The following is an 18,638-nucleotide window of genomic DNA, read 5'->3' on the forward strand; positions in this document are numbered from 1 at the left end:
ACTCCCTGGGGAAAGAGCCCCCCCCCCCTGTACCCATTGGATAGGAAGCAGAGTGGGCCCCAGAGCCGGTCTGGACGTTATTGGTAAATTATTTCCCGATAGAGAATAAGTTTTTTTTTTTAAATCCGGTTAGATTTAAAGCAAAGACAAGTGTCAGAACGTGCACTACACAAGAGGCTTGTTGGGAATTTATGTTACTTACGACGGTCTGTGTGTGTTGTAGAGCCGTATATGTGTCACGCCGTTTAGAAGGGTATGGAAATAACTGAAATTTCATATTAAATTGCCGTGACCCACTCTCCGACCCTGAATAAAGAGGCAAATGTTTCTTCAAAACGTCAGTACGTTTCAACCACTTCCATGGGGTGGAACAGACAGAAACCTCTACAAGGAATCATTAAGTTGTACGCATTGACTTTGGCATGTTTTGCCATGTGAATCATGAAGCTTGATTACTATAGGCACGGCGAAGAAGACTACTACTACTACTGCTACTGCTGCTGCTACTGCTACTACTACCACTACCACCAGTACTACTGCTAATAATTATACTGTCACTGCTACTACTACTACTACCATCACCACTACAACCAATACTACTACTACTACCATCACCACTACCTCCATTACTACTGCTAATACTTCTACTGCTGTCACTGCTGTTACTGATACTACTATGACCACTACCACCAATACTACTACTTCTACTCCCACTTCTACTCCTCCTCCTCCTCCTACTACTACTACTACTACTGCTGCTGCTGCTGCTGCTGCTAGTAATATTGATATTAATACTACTCTACTGTTGCTACTTCCACCACCACTTGCTAATACTTCTACTACTACTACTACTACTACTACTACTACTGGTGTCACTACTACTACTACTACTACTACTACTACTACTACTACTGCTGGTGTCACTACTACTACTACTACTACTACCACTACCATTGCTATTACTACTACTGCTACTAGTACTTCTACTGCTACTAGTACTTCTACTGCTACTAGTAATATTACTAGCAGTCTGCTAGTAATATTACTACTGTTACTGATAATACTAGTAATATTACTACTACTACTAATACTACTGTTGCTTCTGATGTCCTTATAACCATTTTGCACGGATCGAGTAGAAAACACCGTTTCCAAAGGTACCGCTACTGTTTCAAACGTGTCCGTTGCCGTGGAAACGTGAGGCAACGGCTCTACACTCTACACTACCTTCTTGGCTGAATATGTGTTCTTTATGTGGAGTAGGAAATTTTAGGTCTGTATAAATGATACATGTATTGGATTTATTCAGAATGTAAATGTAATTGGGTTTGTAAAGAAGTTGTGAAGAAGCAGACGTGACCTGCTTTGAGGCTGTGTCGTAGCTTTCCTCTATAGACTGAGGGAAGAGAAAAAAGTAATGAATTTAACTGATCTCGGTTACAGATTGAAGCCGAATGCTTTCCAGATGCAAAGCAACTGCAGATTAATGATTTCTGTGTTTCGTCATTACATTCTTACTATTATATTATTCTGTGAATGTATTTAAAAGAAACCCCTCTAATATATATAATGACAAAATCTAGGTTACTTCCATGAATTTATTTGAAAAGTTCTTGTATTAAGATTTTCCGCTTGACGTTTTACGTGATAGGAGTTTCAGAATAGTTAGCAGCGACTGCACAAGAAAGAGAGAGAGAAAAAACTTAATAGCGTTGCTGAAATTTGGTTTTCCAACAGCTTGTGATATTTAAACTGGAGATAACACGTTAATTTTCACGCGCTGTCGATGTTGCAACATACTTGCGTTAACGCTACAGCGGTCTCAATAAGACATCCATTAGAGCTGAACAGGCAGCTGGCAGACTTTAACAAACAGCATTCCACATGCACCGAAGATCGCGTCTACTAATTACATTGCTACTGCATGAATTAAACAATATCTAAACAAGCTCAAAGATGGAGCAGGCGCCACTCACTAAGAGCAAAACGGGAGATGTAAACGTCTCTGTGCAAATGTGTATACTTTGCAGAATCTTTTTGGCGTCGTCATGTCTCGAAGTGGTAGAAGTTATCGATTTTGAGAGGCACTTATTTCCTCCTTCAAACTACTCTGAAACTGAAACTAACACAGTATGATACCCAGAAGATTCTAAAGTGTATACAGACTGCCATAGAATCCTCAAGTGTCACATATAAACTGCAGATACGCCGTATGAAGACAACCCATTTGTAGAAAGCAGTCTTCTGGGATTTGGCACCGTGTATATGTGGTGTTAACCGACGTTTCGGAGGAACGTATCGCCTCCATCTTCAGGGTAGAAGAAAAAATATAAGAAATCTGCAAGCGAAGAGACCGTGAGAAACGGTAAAAGCAGACGCTCTGCTTTTACCGTTTCTCACGGTCTCTTCGCTTGCAGATTTCTTATATTTTTTCTTCTACCCTGAAGATGGAGGCGATACGTTCCTCCGAAACGTCGGTTAACACCACATATACACGGTGCCAAATCCCAGAAGACTGCTTTCTTCATAGTCACCGCCGTGAAAGCCTCAAATCTTACAACCCATTTATAAATCACATTTAAAAGTTCTCATAGCTCTGTCTCTGAGGTGCATAGTCTTCTGTAATGTAACATCATATATAATTATTGACTTTTTAGACATTATCCAACGTCCTGTTTAAAAAACGACGTTTCGGAGACTGGTCTCTGTCTCCGTCCTCAGGTGAAAGCCTAGTCAGTTGCGACCAATCGATAGAGCTAGTTCCTATCTCCGGACACCAGAACCACAGACTGTCACGTCTGTGACTAGCGTGACTAATAAGAACGGGTTATGGAATTGATGATTGGATTTATTGGCCCTTCGTTACAATTGCAACAAATTATAACAGCTGACACATTGAACTCTTTCTCAACGACGTCTATCTCTCCGACGAATCCCTCATTGCTTTGAATCCACAAATTAACTCGCTATTATAACTGCCACGCGGCCCAAATATAAGTTACTATGTCGAACAGTTAATTGTCCTCTGTCATTCTAATTGTTGTCAAGGGAATCTCATGTTAAGCAACATGCTATGTTGTTTGTTGTAGCGGGAACTTGATTTCCGAACCGTTTCTAAGCAGCGGACATCCTCTCCTGCTCCACCATTCCGGCTTTCATCCGTAATGTCACAATACAATAGAATAGACACAACATAAACCATCAGCGGCAGTTAAAACAAACATAAAAAACTCCACATACGTAAAGCCTTTTTACCTGTGTTGATGCATAGTTTAACGGTCAGAATCCATAAAAGTCGTTAACATAATGTAACGAAGTATAAATCCACCCACGTTTCGAAGGAAAGACGGCGAACCTTACTGGACTGCATGACGTCACATTCCTCAAGACTGTGCAGAACCCACTATGAAGTTTCTATTGATAATGAAAATCGTAGAAAACCTTGCCTAGCTTTCTCGCTCGTTCCGAACTTCAACATGTTGTCATTTTATTAAGAGGAAGTATGAATTCATGCGCGTCTTACGTACAGTAACATGTCTGCTGAATATGGCAAGAGATTCCCTTCATAATTTTCAGGAATGTCAATGTAAATTGTCAACATATTAAATCTATTATAGGATATGGCTGATTCCTCAATTTCATGATCGTTTTACAGAGGGTAGGACTCCTTGAACGGGTGATCAGCTCGTTGCAGGGCCTCCACCTAAACACAGGAAAACACAAACACTGAATTAACACATACACATACCAAATATCCATGCCTTGTGTGGGATTCGAACCCATGATCTCGGCTTCCGAGCGAGAGAAGAGAGTAATATGCCTTAGACCCCTCGGCTACCGTGATCGGCCGAGGTAAATAAAAGAAAAAAAAATTGTAGCTTAAAGGATTAATAGCATTTTTTTATTCATTATCCGCATTAGATCTCATTTACGTCTGTGTAAGGGAAAGTGGACTTTATGGGACGTAGCAGACTGTGCCTTAATTTAACTGCAGCGACGAAATTAAAAGCTAGAGAAGCTTCATGATTACACACGAATGTAGCCTTTATGAAAAGGATACCGAACGCTCAGGGGAATGTCTGCACCACATTCGTACATGTCCTTTTATGGCACTGATTAGACACTTCATGTATTCTTCTTCGGGGGCACGCGGTAGCGTAGTTGTTTGAGGCACTATGCAAGGTCGCGGGTTCGAGTCCCGATGAGGTGGATTTTTTTCAGTTTACCTAATCCTTCCAGCCTCACTATGGCCCTGGGGTCGACTCAGCCTTTAACAGAAACGAGTACCGGGAATCTTCCTGGGGGGTTAAGGGCGACCGGCGCGTAAGGCTGACAACCTAACCGCCATTTGTGAGCTGACTGTGAAGAAGATGTGGGAGCCTCAATCTCTCACAACTCTATGGGCCTTCACGGCCTTTTACGGGATAGCTTTACTTTTTTTTTTACCTTTTTATGCATTCTTATTTTAATCACATTGTACGCAATAATGAATGTAAGTGTCCCTCACTTGAACATAGTTTAGCCAAGGGTATGGGTGCGTCTACCTCGAACCCTGTGTTAGACCAAGTTTTAATCACATTGTAGCATATGTTTCTGTGGCTGCAAAATTATAAATCAGCGCCCTCTCTGAGTGAAGCTACCCGAACTCCAACAAAGTTGTGTCTGGTAGGAAAGTTACGAAACTATGTACGTGAGATTCCCTGTACTACAAGTGGGAATGGAGCCATGTTGTAGCTTCACTTTTACAGTAACTTACAAGGTAGTCGCCATGTTGGTATTTTTGGTGGTGTTGTATTAAATGTATCAGTGTTTCATGAGTATACAGGGGAAGGTTCTTGTGAACATGGTAATGAATCTTTCGGTTACATACGACGCCGGGAATTAATTGAACGACTGGCGGATACTCAAGAAGGGCTAGCTCCATAGAGTTTGTTTGTTAGTTAAGTTACATGTTTTGTTACACTTATGGCACTAGTATTTCCGTCAATTCCGCCATGTCATTGCTACTGATAGCGGTGAGTTAGAAATAAAGAAGTTGGGTTAGTTTCAAACATATCTTATTCAATATATTTTATATTTCATAAAGGCTACTAGGTCAACCCTTGTACACGATGAAGAATGCCGTCTTCTGAGCTGTGGCGTCATGTAGATCTTGTGTGAACCGACGTTTCGGAGAAACATATCGCCTCTGCAGTCTGCATACTGCAGCTACCTGCTCACAGTAGTTCCTCGCTCGCGGATATTTCTACCCTGAAGATGGAGACGATATGCTCCTCCGAAACGTCGATTCACACAAGATCTATGCTGCGCCACATCCAAGTCACCGTTGTGAGAACCTGAAAGCTTTCCTTGTAGAAGACGGTTATGATAAAGACCTGCCTTTTGGGGTTAGAAACTGATTTTCTTGTTGTAAATTCCCAGCGCCGCCAATACCAAAACATGTCCCCAACATATGCATTGATCAGTTTATTTCATTTCATAGTGTCACAATCTTTAGCCCAAATATCCAGTTTTATATGTAATCTTGATGCATAATTGGTCTTCCACTTTGCTTCTTTCAAATAGGCTGTTTTCAAGAATTTCATCTTTATAACCACCGCTGTGAGAATTTCAGATCCTGCGTTGCAATTTTCGATTTCCATAATGGGTTATCAAAATAAAGCATAAATTGCTATATGGCAGTTTCTGTACTGCGTGAGCTGTACAAGGGCCGGGGAGGGGGCGACTGCCACATGACTATGAAGCATGAATTTGGATATGCAGGATTTGAGGTTCTCACAGCGGTGGTTATGAATAGTTCTATCTTCTGGGATAAAAGGCCTTGTTGTCAGTTGAAAATCAACTAACGTTTCGGAGGGAAATATCTCCTTCTTCTTCAGGGCCGAAAAATAAGCCAAGCAAGAAACCAACGTGAAGTGGGTAGCCAGCAGAAATCTTGCTTGGCGTATTTCCCTACCCTGAAGATGTAGGCAACATGTTCTTCCGAAAGGTTAATTGACTTTCGGCGTACTACATTACTTTGTGTCCCAGAGGATAGCACTTTGGATGTTCATGGAAGGAAGTGGTCTTCATATATATTAAGCTAAATCGAATTATTTTCCTGAACTGGGGAAACCACGACATGCCTTATTCACAATAGCCATCACACATGGATCATTCTAGTACGATTCAGGTATGATGTTATTCTCTTAAACATATTTCAGAGCAGGCCTGCGTCCTATCTTGAGTAGGCAACCTTATGGAAGAGGCGTCCTATGTGCTCAACCAGCTCTTCACACCCACCACATGCTGAAAATAGAATTTAATGACTGTTAATGATGACGTAACAATAGACGCCACTATTTATGAAGGGTTGTGTCCAGTGTAGAGAGTTCTCCAATAGAGTTCTTTCACTGTAATCGTACAAGAGTAAACGTAAATATATGAGATTTGAAATTCTCACGAGGATGAATATTGAGAGTATAGTTCTGCGGCATGTGACGCCGTATAGGCTGAATGTCGAGGCAGCGTCTTCCTTCAATACGTCGGTATCTATTTTCCAGACTAGAGGGCGTCACTTCTCAGAAAACTGTAATATTGTTGAATGTAACTCTCCGTAGCTTTGAGCTACAAAACTGTGTTGTCGGCCGTGATGAGGCCAAAATATCACAAGACGCTACTCTGAACGCGTTTCGAACGAACATTCCATTTAGTTTATGCCTTGCAGCGAAATAATATGGGAATCGTGTTCCATGTTTGTTCTGCTACTTGTATCGTAGCTTCAGATATTTAAAGCATATAGCGTTCCTCCTAACGTGCAGTTTACCTGACATACAGATATGTTCGCTTGGTTGCAGAAACGCAGTGCGTTTCAATAAATATGAGAAATGTACATCAGATTATTAAAGAAATGAAACCATCCCTGTAACAGGCCGTGGAGGCCCATAGGGTTAAGAGACGTCGAGGCTCCCACCTTTTCTAAACTCGCATGTGGCCGTGAGGTTGTCAGGCTTACGCGCTGGCCGTCCTTTACCCCCAAGAAGATTCCTGATACTCATTTCTGTTAGAGGCTGATTGACCCGAGGGCCACAGTGCGGCTGGAAAGATTAGCTAAATTGAAAAAATCCAATAACCTCATCGGGAATCAAACCCGCGACATTCCGACTACACAATTTCCCTTGCTGTTTAGTATAGTTTTAATGATTGACACTTGGATGTAGCTTAAAATACATAATATTCTTAACTCTGAGTGTACCATAGTTTCAGTAGTCCCTGTTTGTGTCATGAGCTGTCACACAATTATTTAAGCGTTTCGTGTCAATATGTATGTCGGAGTGTCTCCAATGTTCAACACATTTTGTTGGTCCTATACTCGCACGATAAAAAGTCAAGCTGCAAGCCGCTCGCCTCATCAATGCAACATTTAGCTTCCAAGCCGACAGACAAGTGAACATATATAGGGAGGCTACCCTTGAGGAACTTCCCTTCAGCATCTTAGACTCCATTTCAAAGCGAGAAATTTAAACAGTTGAAACCAAATATTCATATTTTATGATGATTTTCTGTGTTGTCAAATGTTAAATTCGCCCAGAAAGAGGAACGCAAATTACAGAATCTGAGTGCAGCTATGAAGAGCAGTCTTTAATTCCAACTTCGGAATCCTCCAAAATTTTCCGCTCCATTCTGAACGCACATCGGTACATAAACAACCACAGGATCCATGAAGGCCTCCAAATGAGCAGAGCGCTTAGTGAAATAAAAAAGTGTAATACCAAACACTTAAGAAATTAGAAAACCACGTTAATGAACTAACAGTGAATCTACTAGACAATAACGAACTACACATAGACTGAAAAGATACACCGTACTAACTCTACCGGACAGACCTGAGTAAAACCTCAATATAAGAATTGAGAACTTTCTACCTAGCAACGGCTCGTTCGTTGCTGTTCGTTGTAGCGGAAACGTGATTTCCGAGCCGATGCTCAGCAACGGACATCTGCTCCTGCTCCACCATCCCTGCTTTCAGCCGTCACGTCACAATATTAAAACAGATCTTCAAAGAACTGAATGTAGGAACATGAACTGGTTTCCCCTGGCTCAGGGTAGGTTCCAGTGTTGGGCTCTTGTGAATTAGATATATATAAATCGGTTTCCATACAAGACAGTGTGTTCTTTTGTCTGTCTGAATGGCTCTGAATGGCTGGTGGTTTCTCAAGGAGGACTGTATTTCATAGGATCCTGGCCAGGCTACAGCCTTCCATACTGGCGAGATGAGTGCTTTGCCACGGCGATGGCAAAAATATGTCAGTATAGAGGGACAACATCTAGAAGAGTAGTGATAGTTTGGTGATTCTGTCTTGTACGAAATATTTTGTAAAAAAAAAATTGAAATCCAAGCCAATTCTGTATCTCAACATCCTGTTGCAAATCTTTAATTAACGCCTATGTATACCACAGACTAATGAAGACAACACCACACGCTGCTAGAGGGAACAACACACAAGCAAGGGGCATATTACAGACTTGTCAAAACAACGGGCTAACGAACATAAAAACAAGGTGCTGAAATGAAACATCTGGAATACATCACATAGCCTAAACAAGTGGACTAGGACCCTTATGAGTGGACTGCAGCGCGTGGTATTAGCGGACATCAAAGCAGTGTAGCAGTTTCGATACATTAAGACACCTGAAGATGGTCATCTGTGGCAGAAACATATTGACTTAAGTGTTAAATGATAAAATTGGAGGATTAAAAAAGGAACAGTTGTTGCATTATTGACGGACTGTGATACACATAGACGTCCAGGCCAACCTTGAACCACTCTTGTATCATGGCAATAGTCAGGAAACCGGAAGAACTATGTATATACCTGTCTCAGATAACGGGCATGCGCAGCAGAATTGCACTGTAAATCATCCACACGTTACAGTCGACTTCTCAGTGAGTATATTCTTAAGGACCCTGTAAGGGAGGATTATTGTCAGACGAGGTAGCGTAATACAATAAAGTATAGCCTTATGAGAGTCACATTCTCTTGTGAGGAACAATGGCGTTCTGTATAAATAGTCTGCTCCAACTAATCCTTGTTCTTGGTTAGAATTGAATGCGAGATCTGATAAGACACAATCACCATCACCAGTTCACTTGACGATGCAATAATTGGGGAACCTTCCTCGTCTCACCCATGTTCGCTTCAACCTAAATAGGACGTATCTTCCTTTACAATAGAAGCTTACAAGTCTTGTACTGCGATGCTAATATAAGGATTTTGCCTTCGCTAGCGGTTCCCATTTAGCTCATTAAAGTTCTCATATACTCCGCCTTCAAGACATGTATTTTCCATACCTCTTCAGATATCATATTCCCCTGTTATGACAGGGTGTATTTTAGCTGGAGGTTCGTGAAACAACCTACGTATGTTATTGTAAACTGCGATCCATCTTAGAAGGGCGTATAAAAGGATGCGATTGAAATCGGAAACAGAATTTAATACGAAACTGTAGGTTTCACACTGTGGCACGAAAGGGGGAGAAGAGGAACGCATATAGGATATTGGTAGGAAAGCCAGAAGGGAAGAGACCACTGGGAAGACTAAGGCGTAGGTGGGAGGACAATATTGAAATATACCTTAGAGAGGTTGGATGGGATGGGATGGATCTGTTTGATCTGGCTCAGGATAGGGACCAGTGGAGGGCTCTTGTGAACACGGTAATGTACCTTCGGGTTCCATAAAATGCTGGGAATCTCTTGAGTAGCTGCACAATCGGCAGCTTCTCAGGAAGGGCTCAGCTCCATGAGTGAGTGAGAGTGAGTGAGTGAGTGAGTGAGTGAGTGAGTGAGTGAGTGAGTGAGTGAAAGTTATCGTAAACGAAGTAAAGTGGAAATTCCGTCATCAACTTTATAAAATTTAAGATTCGATGTTTTCTGGGCAGGAAATATTCATATTGTGGACTTCCGGGTTATGTTACCATTGCATCTGATAGGAACACAGCCTCCATCGTTAGGGTGAATTCTATCCTGAAGAAGGAAGCGGCGCATTGCTCCTAAGCTTTAATGCCTATGTACCGAACTACACGGCGTCAGAAACCAGATGACAGTAATCTTCACATTAACCGCTGTGAGAACCTCATGTTTCACAAGGATAGTAGAATTTTACGGAAGTTGGGACTATGAAGGCTAAAATACTTACTTACTCACTTATGGAGCTGAGCCCTTCTGGAGGAGCCGCCAATTCTGCAGCTACTTAAGAATTTCCCAGCATTTTATGGAACCCGAAAGTTCATTACCGTGTTCACAAGAGCCCTCCACTGGTCCCTATCCTGAGCCAGATCAATCCAATCTATAACATCCAATCTTATCTCTCTAAGATCCATTTTAATATTGTTCACCCACCTACGCCTTGGTCTTCCCAGTGGTCTCCTTCCTTCTGATTTTCCCATCAGTATCCTATACGCATTCCTCGTCTCCCCTATTCGTGCTATATGCCCTGCCTACCTCATCTCTTTGACTTGATCATTCTAATTATACTTGGAGAAGAATACAAGTTATGAAGCTCCTCAGTATGCAGTTTCCTCCAACCTCATCTCTTTTCGGTCCAAATATTCTCAACACCCTGTTCTCAGACACGAAGGCTAAAATACTGAAACAAAATGGTAGACTGTTGGAAGAAGCACTGACCATGCTGAAATGTTATTTGTTCAAAAGAATCTGAGCGTCAGAGAATGTTTCGCTAAAGTTAACATTTGTTGCTTAGTTACTGAAGACCGTTTTCATTTATCTTGCATTAAGCTCTTCTTTTGACGCAAAAAAAAACTAATTTAAAATTAATTTCCTTTAAAATTTCCTGGAGTTATTTACAAAATGCTGACGTCTCGGATAGAGCTGTTCGGCTCGTATTGTAAGAAATGTTGTAGATGCAATTATAAAAGTTTCTTACAGCAGAGAAACACAAGCATCTGATTTACTTGTTGATGAATAAGGGTGAATATAGTTTCATTTTTAAGAATTCTTTTAATTCTTATCTGCCAGGAATTAGGAAACTGCTGTTCCCGAATAGGGTGTGGCTTCAAAGAACTTGTGCGCAAAACGCAGAGGATCACAGAGCCTGACTACTCACGGATGTGCATATGTGTGTGTGCCGGTGCGCATGTGTCAGAAAGAGTGATAAGGAGAGTTAAGGTTCGGCCACACAGAGCGCTACGCTATGTTCGCTACGTACGCTGTGTACACTCTGCGACGCAGCTAACATAAGGAACACAGCGTACGTAGCGTACGGAAGTCTGTGTGGCCAGTCACATTGGCAATAAAGGGAGATATTTTTCTGTTCGTATACCAAACATAGCGTACGTAGCGTGCGTCGCGTTCGTACCGCTCAGTGTGGCCGAACATTTAATGAGAGTTAGCTAAAAGTTTTGTATGGATTTCTCACCTCACCCATGCGTTCTATTTATTCTGCCAATCTCATGTTTCTTGGCGTTATCAATCATGGTATTTTATGGAGAGTTCGTATCTCAAGAGTAAGCAGTCGAAACCACGTACGGAACTCACCATGTCTGACAAGAAACACATTGCGTGTAAATCTCTACTTTCCTCGTACGTTTCCGGTTCCAATGAACATAAGTTAAATAAGTTTTCGAAAAGTTATTATCCCGTTACTTAAATAGACGCATACTGGGGGAGGGGGAGTCGCCGCGTCTTCGAAGCAACCGCATATAAAATATATGTGCCCTGTTTTTGTTGTTCTCTTTGTGATACCAAAAACTCTCCTAAAATTCCAATCCAGTACTAGAAAGTCATAGTACTGTCCTTGTTCACCAGGTGTCTCATTTTCTTCAGGCTCCGCACTAATCATTGCAAGTTCTGTATTTATCCCATTACAGACCGCCTACATGGTCTGCCTCCATTCATCTTGAGCTCTGTAGCCAACCTGAGTGTTTTTCAACATACCATACTTATCAAATCATCCACTCATAACCAGACGTAACGGCAACGGTTGCTTAAATCAAGGGTGAATATAGTTCTATGAAGCCCGATCGGTATAAGGCACATACTTTCTTGATAAAGATGAAAAGGGGGAAAGGAAGGTATCCACAAATAATGGTTTACGTGTCGGCAGAGGTCACGTAAACAACAAATACCCAATAAGTGTGTGAAACGATTTATTCTTTTAGAAGTTAAATTCCATTCTTAATTTTAAACTTAAATCAAGATTAATTCATGATCGCTGAAGGACGGATAGTTCTATGGTGAAATTTAGAACTGAATTAATTCACGAATTTCGTCGTAGATTTTATGCCAGAAACTTCTGGTTTCTTGGCTAGGTTAAAAACAAGGAGTCATGTGGGGGAAAAACTTGTTTGGCTTTCTTTCCCTAAAATTCTTATTACCACGTGATGGAGTGACTATAACGGAGTTTGGATTGGTAATTGGATTTATTGAACACTTACAGATCGTAACTACAAGTAACTATAGTGCTATCCATAATTCACCCACTCCGAAGTTCACTAAAGCACATACTAAGCCTTCTCGGTCTGCTGTGTCTGCATCAGTCGTTGTCTGGTAACGGCTTCCAACGCCGTAGACCCCTCAACTTCCGTGTTCACATTATTGCTGGCCGGTGACTGTCTCACAACGAACTAAACTTATATTTGTCCTGATTATAACACATCGGCACGGACCGCATAGAATACACCGCTTACAGCATTTCTATTTTTGCGTCACGCAGCTGTCATACGAACAACGTAGAGAACACTGCTTCCCAATTAGTCCATTGGCGCGTGCTATGAATCTATTGCCTAGCAACGGGCGTTGTTTACATCATCATTGGCAAATCGGCCCTTTTTGAGCCATAGCCTTCCTTAGAAGATCCTGCCATATTTGAAAATCCGGTTTTCACTTCTTTGGAATTCGCAATAGTACTTTTACACAACAAGGTCGCCAACCTTGCCTCCAACGCCCAGTCCGGTGGGCCAGGTCTCTGTATATATGTCCCACAGTGACAGAATGGCCCAATTACACCCTCAGGCACTGGGTTCCCTTTACATCATCATCTCAGGGCTACGGTAGGGGTTTTCTATCCAGCCTCAGTAAGGATTTTTGGGATTTTTACCTTCTTATTAATGGTCTGCTCGACGGAGTTGTGTATTAACATCTCGTTATTTCATTACTTCTTATAAGACTGGGAACCGGGATAGCTCAGTCGGTGAAGAGATGGGCTACGGGGTGGGTTTGATTCCCGATAGGAGTAAGACATTTTTCTTCCCTCCACGGAACCTAGACCAGATCTGGAGCTCACCCAGCCTCCTGTCCAATGGGTTCCGGGAGGTTTTCCCCCGGGTTAAAAGGGTCGGAACGTGAAGCAGACTACTAGCCTCCATATAATGCCGAGGTTAATAATGGTCATACGTCTTCATGGCACAAATACTGCCTTATCTTTAACTTCACTGCTCTATAGTATAAGTGATACAAAAACATTATGCATCTAGAGAGGACAGTGAATTTATTTCCATGAGTCATAACCCCTCTTACTGTATGTGCCTTTCTTCGTGCTCATCTGCTTCCAACCCCTCGGGGCTTGTTAGATTTCATTTTGACTCGGATTACACAGTCTCATTCGTCTGTTACATACAAGGGATGAAAGGGGTGGGTTGTAGAAATAAAAAAGTACCGCTTTTCCTCTTCATCGACCAGGGATTTGAGAGGAGACCGTGTTATGGTAACAACAGTTGAGACGAACCTACTCAACCTTTAATTTAATATCAGAATCAACAGGATTCAATTACGAACTGCCCTGGGCTTTAGATGCTCCGTACCCATGGCAACAGCTTGTAGGGATGAACAGACAGAGAAGCATTGCAAAAAGAGGGCGAACACATTTCAAGCTATGGGGTGGTAACATGGGGAGGTACGAAGTGAAGAGGAAGGAAAGATACAGATAATTATACGTAGGTGTGGAAGACAAGACAATGAAGTTCACTATGGAAACATGTAATAGTAAATCGTAATGGAAACGTGAAAGGAAATTTCGACAAATTAGAGGAAGTGTGACAGAAGTGACGTTCAGTAGGCAACCTTCCGGAAACGAGTCTGCTGATGTCCGTAGCCATATGCAGTTTGGTTTCTGCGGTTTAATGATCAGTCTCCGTCATAAATTTTAATGTGACGTTGTGTCTCATATCTCTTCTTTGTTTTCTCCTCAGTTTTCTTCGGCACTCTAAGGTGCCGTATAAAATTATTAACTGATTCAGAAAAATTATAACCTAAAAGAACTCGACCTCATTACTTTCTATCACCAGCCCTCTTTCGCCGTGAAAACTAATAGAAATAATTACTAATAATCTTTATTATCTAAGTTAAAAGAACCCGATATTTATAATGTTTCTCTTATTGTCGGACCGCCTCTGTGGTCTAGTGGTCAGAGTTCCTGGCTACCGGCCCAGAGGTCCGAGTTCGATTCCCGGCGCTACCAATTTTTTTCTGAGAAGTAGTGGGTCTGAAACGGGGTCTACTCATCCTGTTGAGGATAATTGAGGAACTATTTCAAGGAATTAGCCGCTGCGGTATAGAAAGCCGAAATTAACGGCCGTGGGGATTCGTTGCGCTGACCACGCAACACCCTCTATCCGCTGAAATTGGCACTAACTTTGCCGACAAGCGGCGGTCGCTCGGTCAGTATAGTTCTCTTGCGGATAACACCACAGTGTTCTCTTTTTCTGTTACTGTCATTACCGTTGTTGGCTGAATTGACTCTGAAAACAAACTTATGGACTGCAGATTGGCCACCCTCCCTCCTCTAATTCACAGTAGGTGCTGTGTGTTCGAGACTTCCATCTTTCTTTCTGAGAGATATATAGGAGCTTGACGCTTAAACTTAAGGTATCTTCTTATTTACTTACTTACTTACTTACTCATTGAACTGAGCCCTTCTTGAGGACCAGCCAATTCTGCAGCTACTCAAGAATTTCCAAGCATTTTATGGAACCCGAAATTTCATTACCGTGTTCACAAGAGCCCTCCACTAGTCCCTATCCTGAGCCAGATTTATCCAATCCGTACCATCCCATCCTATCTCTCTAAGATCCATTCTGACCTATGTATTTGTATGTTCCTTACTATTTGCCTTAAGCTTACGATCTTGTCGGATGCGATACGAAAGATTGGGAGGAACCTGCTCTCTTCGTCTTCAGCTCCCTGAAGATACAAACAGCAGGTTCCTACCTAACGTTGGGATCTCTCTACAAAACTATCCATAAATACCATACATTATTTGTTTCAGTATTATATTACCGTTTCAATTATTATTGTTCCCATTTCGATAAAATGTTGTTACTGATTATACGGGTATATTCACACGGCCTCACCTATATTGCTAACATTATTTCATCATCAATTAATTTCATACTTATTATAATCATCAGTAATCATGAAATATTTGTCATCACTTACAACTCATTTAAGTAGATATGAAGCCTTGAGAATAATTGTTGACATCGAAATTGTGTCGTACGTTCAAGTTTCCCTCAGAATGTGTGCTAAGAGGGGTTCATGTGTTTCCTACTGTCTCATTTATTGGAAGAGTTATTTTTTTTTTGCTTTATTATCCCGCATACGGTGTAAATAAAAAAAACAGGATCTTCCGGGTAAGACGTATAAAGACAATTACGCAGACAGCAGGGTGGTTTCATAAACCTACTTCATTCTTAAGCAAGCGAAGTAGGCCAATGACTATTATTATTATTATTGTTATCAATATTATTGTTATTAAAATTATATAATTTGCTATGTTTTTGTATTTTGTTTCTTTTTCTTTGCTCAAATTTTAATTGACCTTTAGACTGTTAAGCTAGCACGTAAAAAAATAAGAATATTTGAATTATTATTGTTATGGGCTGTTGGGTAAGCATGTAAATAAACAAATAATTGGCAAGAATTATCGGTTATACGCTATCTGCTTTTAGTGTCCGTAATCTGCTGTTGATAGTCATATTGTTTTATAAATTTTCTGTTGTAGGAGTTTTTGTATTTTAAGTTTTACAGAAATACGCAGCTAGTCTGGAGATATAGACTAGCTCTGTCGATTGAGAACAACAGATCAGTCAGTTTACCTGAGGACGGAGGTAGAGTCCACTATCCGAAACGTATGAGTAAAAACAGGACAGTGGCTAATGGCTAAAGTCAAGAAGTGTATAGTTTCTAACATTTAAACGCTCAGTTTTGATAAATATACGTTATAAGAGCATAGTGAAGGGTTAATATTGTGACGCGCTGCCTGAAAGCCGGACTGTAGGACATCCATCGCTGCGCAATTGACAGTGAGAACGCATGCTACCTGGGAAACTGCCTACCCAACAGGGGCAGAATTGTTGAATTCCCGCAGCAACAAGAGATTCGTTTGCATAGCAGTGGACGGAACTAAACCTTTCGACAAGGTGTTCCCTATTCAGTCCGCGTGCAGGACATAACAGTCCAACTTCGACAACAGACCAGTTAGTTCGTATCCGACAAGAGAGCAGTCAGTTTAGCCTCAACAAGAGGCCAGTACATTTGAGTTCCGAGCAAAGCAGAAGACCCTTCACCGAGATTAATAGAAATATGATAAATAGCGAATAAATAAGCAGAGAAATGTGCATAATCGTGGATATGGTGGATTGGGAAGGGCTCTAGACGCTAAGCAAAAGACCCGCTTTTGCACATTTTTCATGCTTTTCAGTAATAATCTTCGTAACTTACACTCAAATTGTTTTTATCACTTTCTTATATTTCTTCACGTTTATTTTAGGGGCTATTGTTATTGGTCTTGTATATCTTCCAAGCTACAAAAAAGACTGAGCATTGAAGAGAGCTGTTTCCACAAGCGACGCACATTAAACACTGAAAAACAAGCCAGCTGAGCTTCAAACGCTCATAAAAGGGGGTCGCTGATTGGCTGAGGCATGCTAGGTCTATTTACGAGCGCTCCAATTGGCCAAAATTTGTGACGATACTGCCATTAACATATTGTTAACAGAAGCAACTGGACCCTATGGGAGGCAGATCTTGTATCGAAATATCGTTAATCGATAACGTCATAAATCGAGAGACCTCTGTGCTCTTAAATTCTAACCCTGAGTTCCGAGAATTCAACTACCGGAAATCAAATTACAGGTCATGTAAACAATACTGCATATATTTCTCTGAATGATATACGTCTAACAAATTAATGAAAAATCAAACATATAAGCTTTAAATAATGTTTTTATACCTGTAAATCGAGTAATCTCTGGGGTAGAGGCTGTCAAAGATGATTTGTTTTTTCCGCCCATTAATTTTCATGTGTTAATTAAGAGGTTATGTTCAGTTGTTATTTATATTCATGAGGGTTTTAAATGGATGTGGACTATTCGTCCAGTATTATCTCATTTCAGGAATTATGTAAGAGTTTATTAAAGTTGTATGATATGGGAAATAAGAACTCTAATTACTATACTACACTTTATTTTAAGGAAACACGTGGCGAAGGACGGCGACGTTAGCTGTGTACTTGGATTCGGATGGAGAGACAGATCCTTGTGTTGAAAGGTTGGCTGTGTTTGTGTTGCAGGTGTGTGGGAAGGTGTTCGGAAACGCTTCTGCACTCGCCAAGCACAAGCTGACTCACAGCGACGAACGGAAATACGTATGCAGCATGTGCGGGAAGGCGTTCAAACGGCAGGATCACCTGTAAGTCGCATCACCTTCAGATGGTATCACGTTACTCTTCTATCCATAAGCTTGAAGTTCGTAGTTAACTAAACATATAATACTTTAATTTGCATCCACCTCGTATAGGGCATAGCTCAGTAGGTATAGCGATGAGCTGCAGGCTGGATACTGGAGTTCTTTTCCTCGCAGAGATGAGAGAGTTTTCTCTTTTCCACAGCGCGTCTACTCCGTTTATAGATCCCACACTGCCCCCTATCTAGTGGGTGCCTGAGACACTTTCTCCGAGGCATGAAGCTGACCACTCACCTCCATCTGGTGTCGATATCAAGAACGGTGGAGCTATACCTCCTCTTCCATCATACGTCTTCATGGCGTGGTACTTAAGTAGTTAAACAGAGGGACAACTTATTTCCGATAGGGCAAACAAAGAAACAGTTTAGAATGTTAGTGGTGAAATCTTTTGGAAAGCGGCTATTCAGAAAAGGGAAAGCAATGGAAGAATCATGGAAGAAATAGGTTGGGAGTAAAGCCTCATATATGAAAGGTGAATAAAAAGTAGGAAGTATGAATAAAGAAAAAGATAATTGAACTTGTCGCATTATGTGTGTGTGGTGAAGTTATTTTCGTTCCTCTGTTCAAATGACCACCTCTGTAGTCTAGTGGTCAGAGCTCCTGCCTACAAATCCAGAGGTCCGGGTTCGATTCCCAGCGCTACCAGATTTTCTGAGAAGTAGTGGATCTGGAACGGGGACCACTCAGCCTCGTGAGGATAATTGAGGAGCTATTTCAAGGATATAACGGCTCCGGTCTAGAAAACCGATACTAACAGCCGTGGGGATTCATTGCGCTGACCACGCGACACCCTCTATCCGCTAAAGTTGACACTAACTTCTCCCACAAGTGGCGGTCGCTCTGTCGGTATAGTTCGCTTGCGGACTAAAACCACGAAGTAAGATTTGAGGCTTTCACGGCG

At 41.4% G+C, this 18,638-nt stretch overlaps 1 protein-coding gene across 4 annotated transcripts in view; it reads left to right on the forward strand.

The window, feature by feature from the left end:
• The window catches only part of LOC111863320, a 1,149,828-nt gene that overhangs the window by 935,760 nt on the left and 195,430 nt on the right, over positions 1-18,638 (forward strand). For all 4 annotated transcript variants that reach the window (XM_033751009.1, XM_033751005.1, XM_033751008.1 and 1 more), the window contains one exon: positions 17,565-17,683. In XM_033751009.1, the coding sequence (XP_033606900.1) occupies positions 17,565-17,683 (119 nt within the window). The remainder of the gene's footprint in view (positions 1-17,564; positions 17,684-18,638) is intronic.

Source organism: Cryptotermes secundus, unplaced genomic scaffold, assembly GCF_002891405.2.
Source record: "Cryptotermes secundus unplaced genomic scaffold, Csec_1.0 scaffold159, whole genome shotgun sequence".
NCBI classification, from domain to species: domain Eukaryota; kingdom Metazoa; phylum Arthropoda; class Insecta; order Blattodea; family Kalotermitidae; genus Cryptotermes; species Cryptotermes secundus.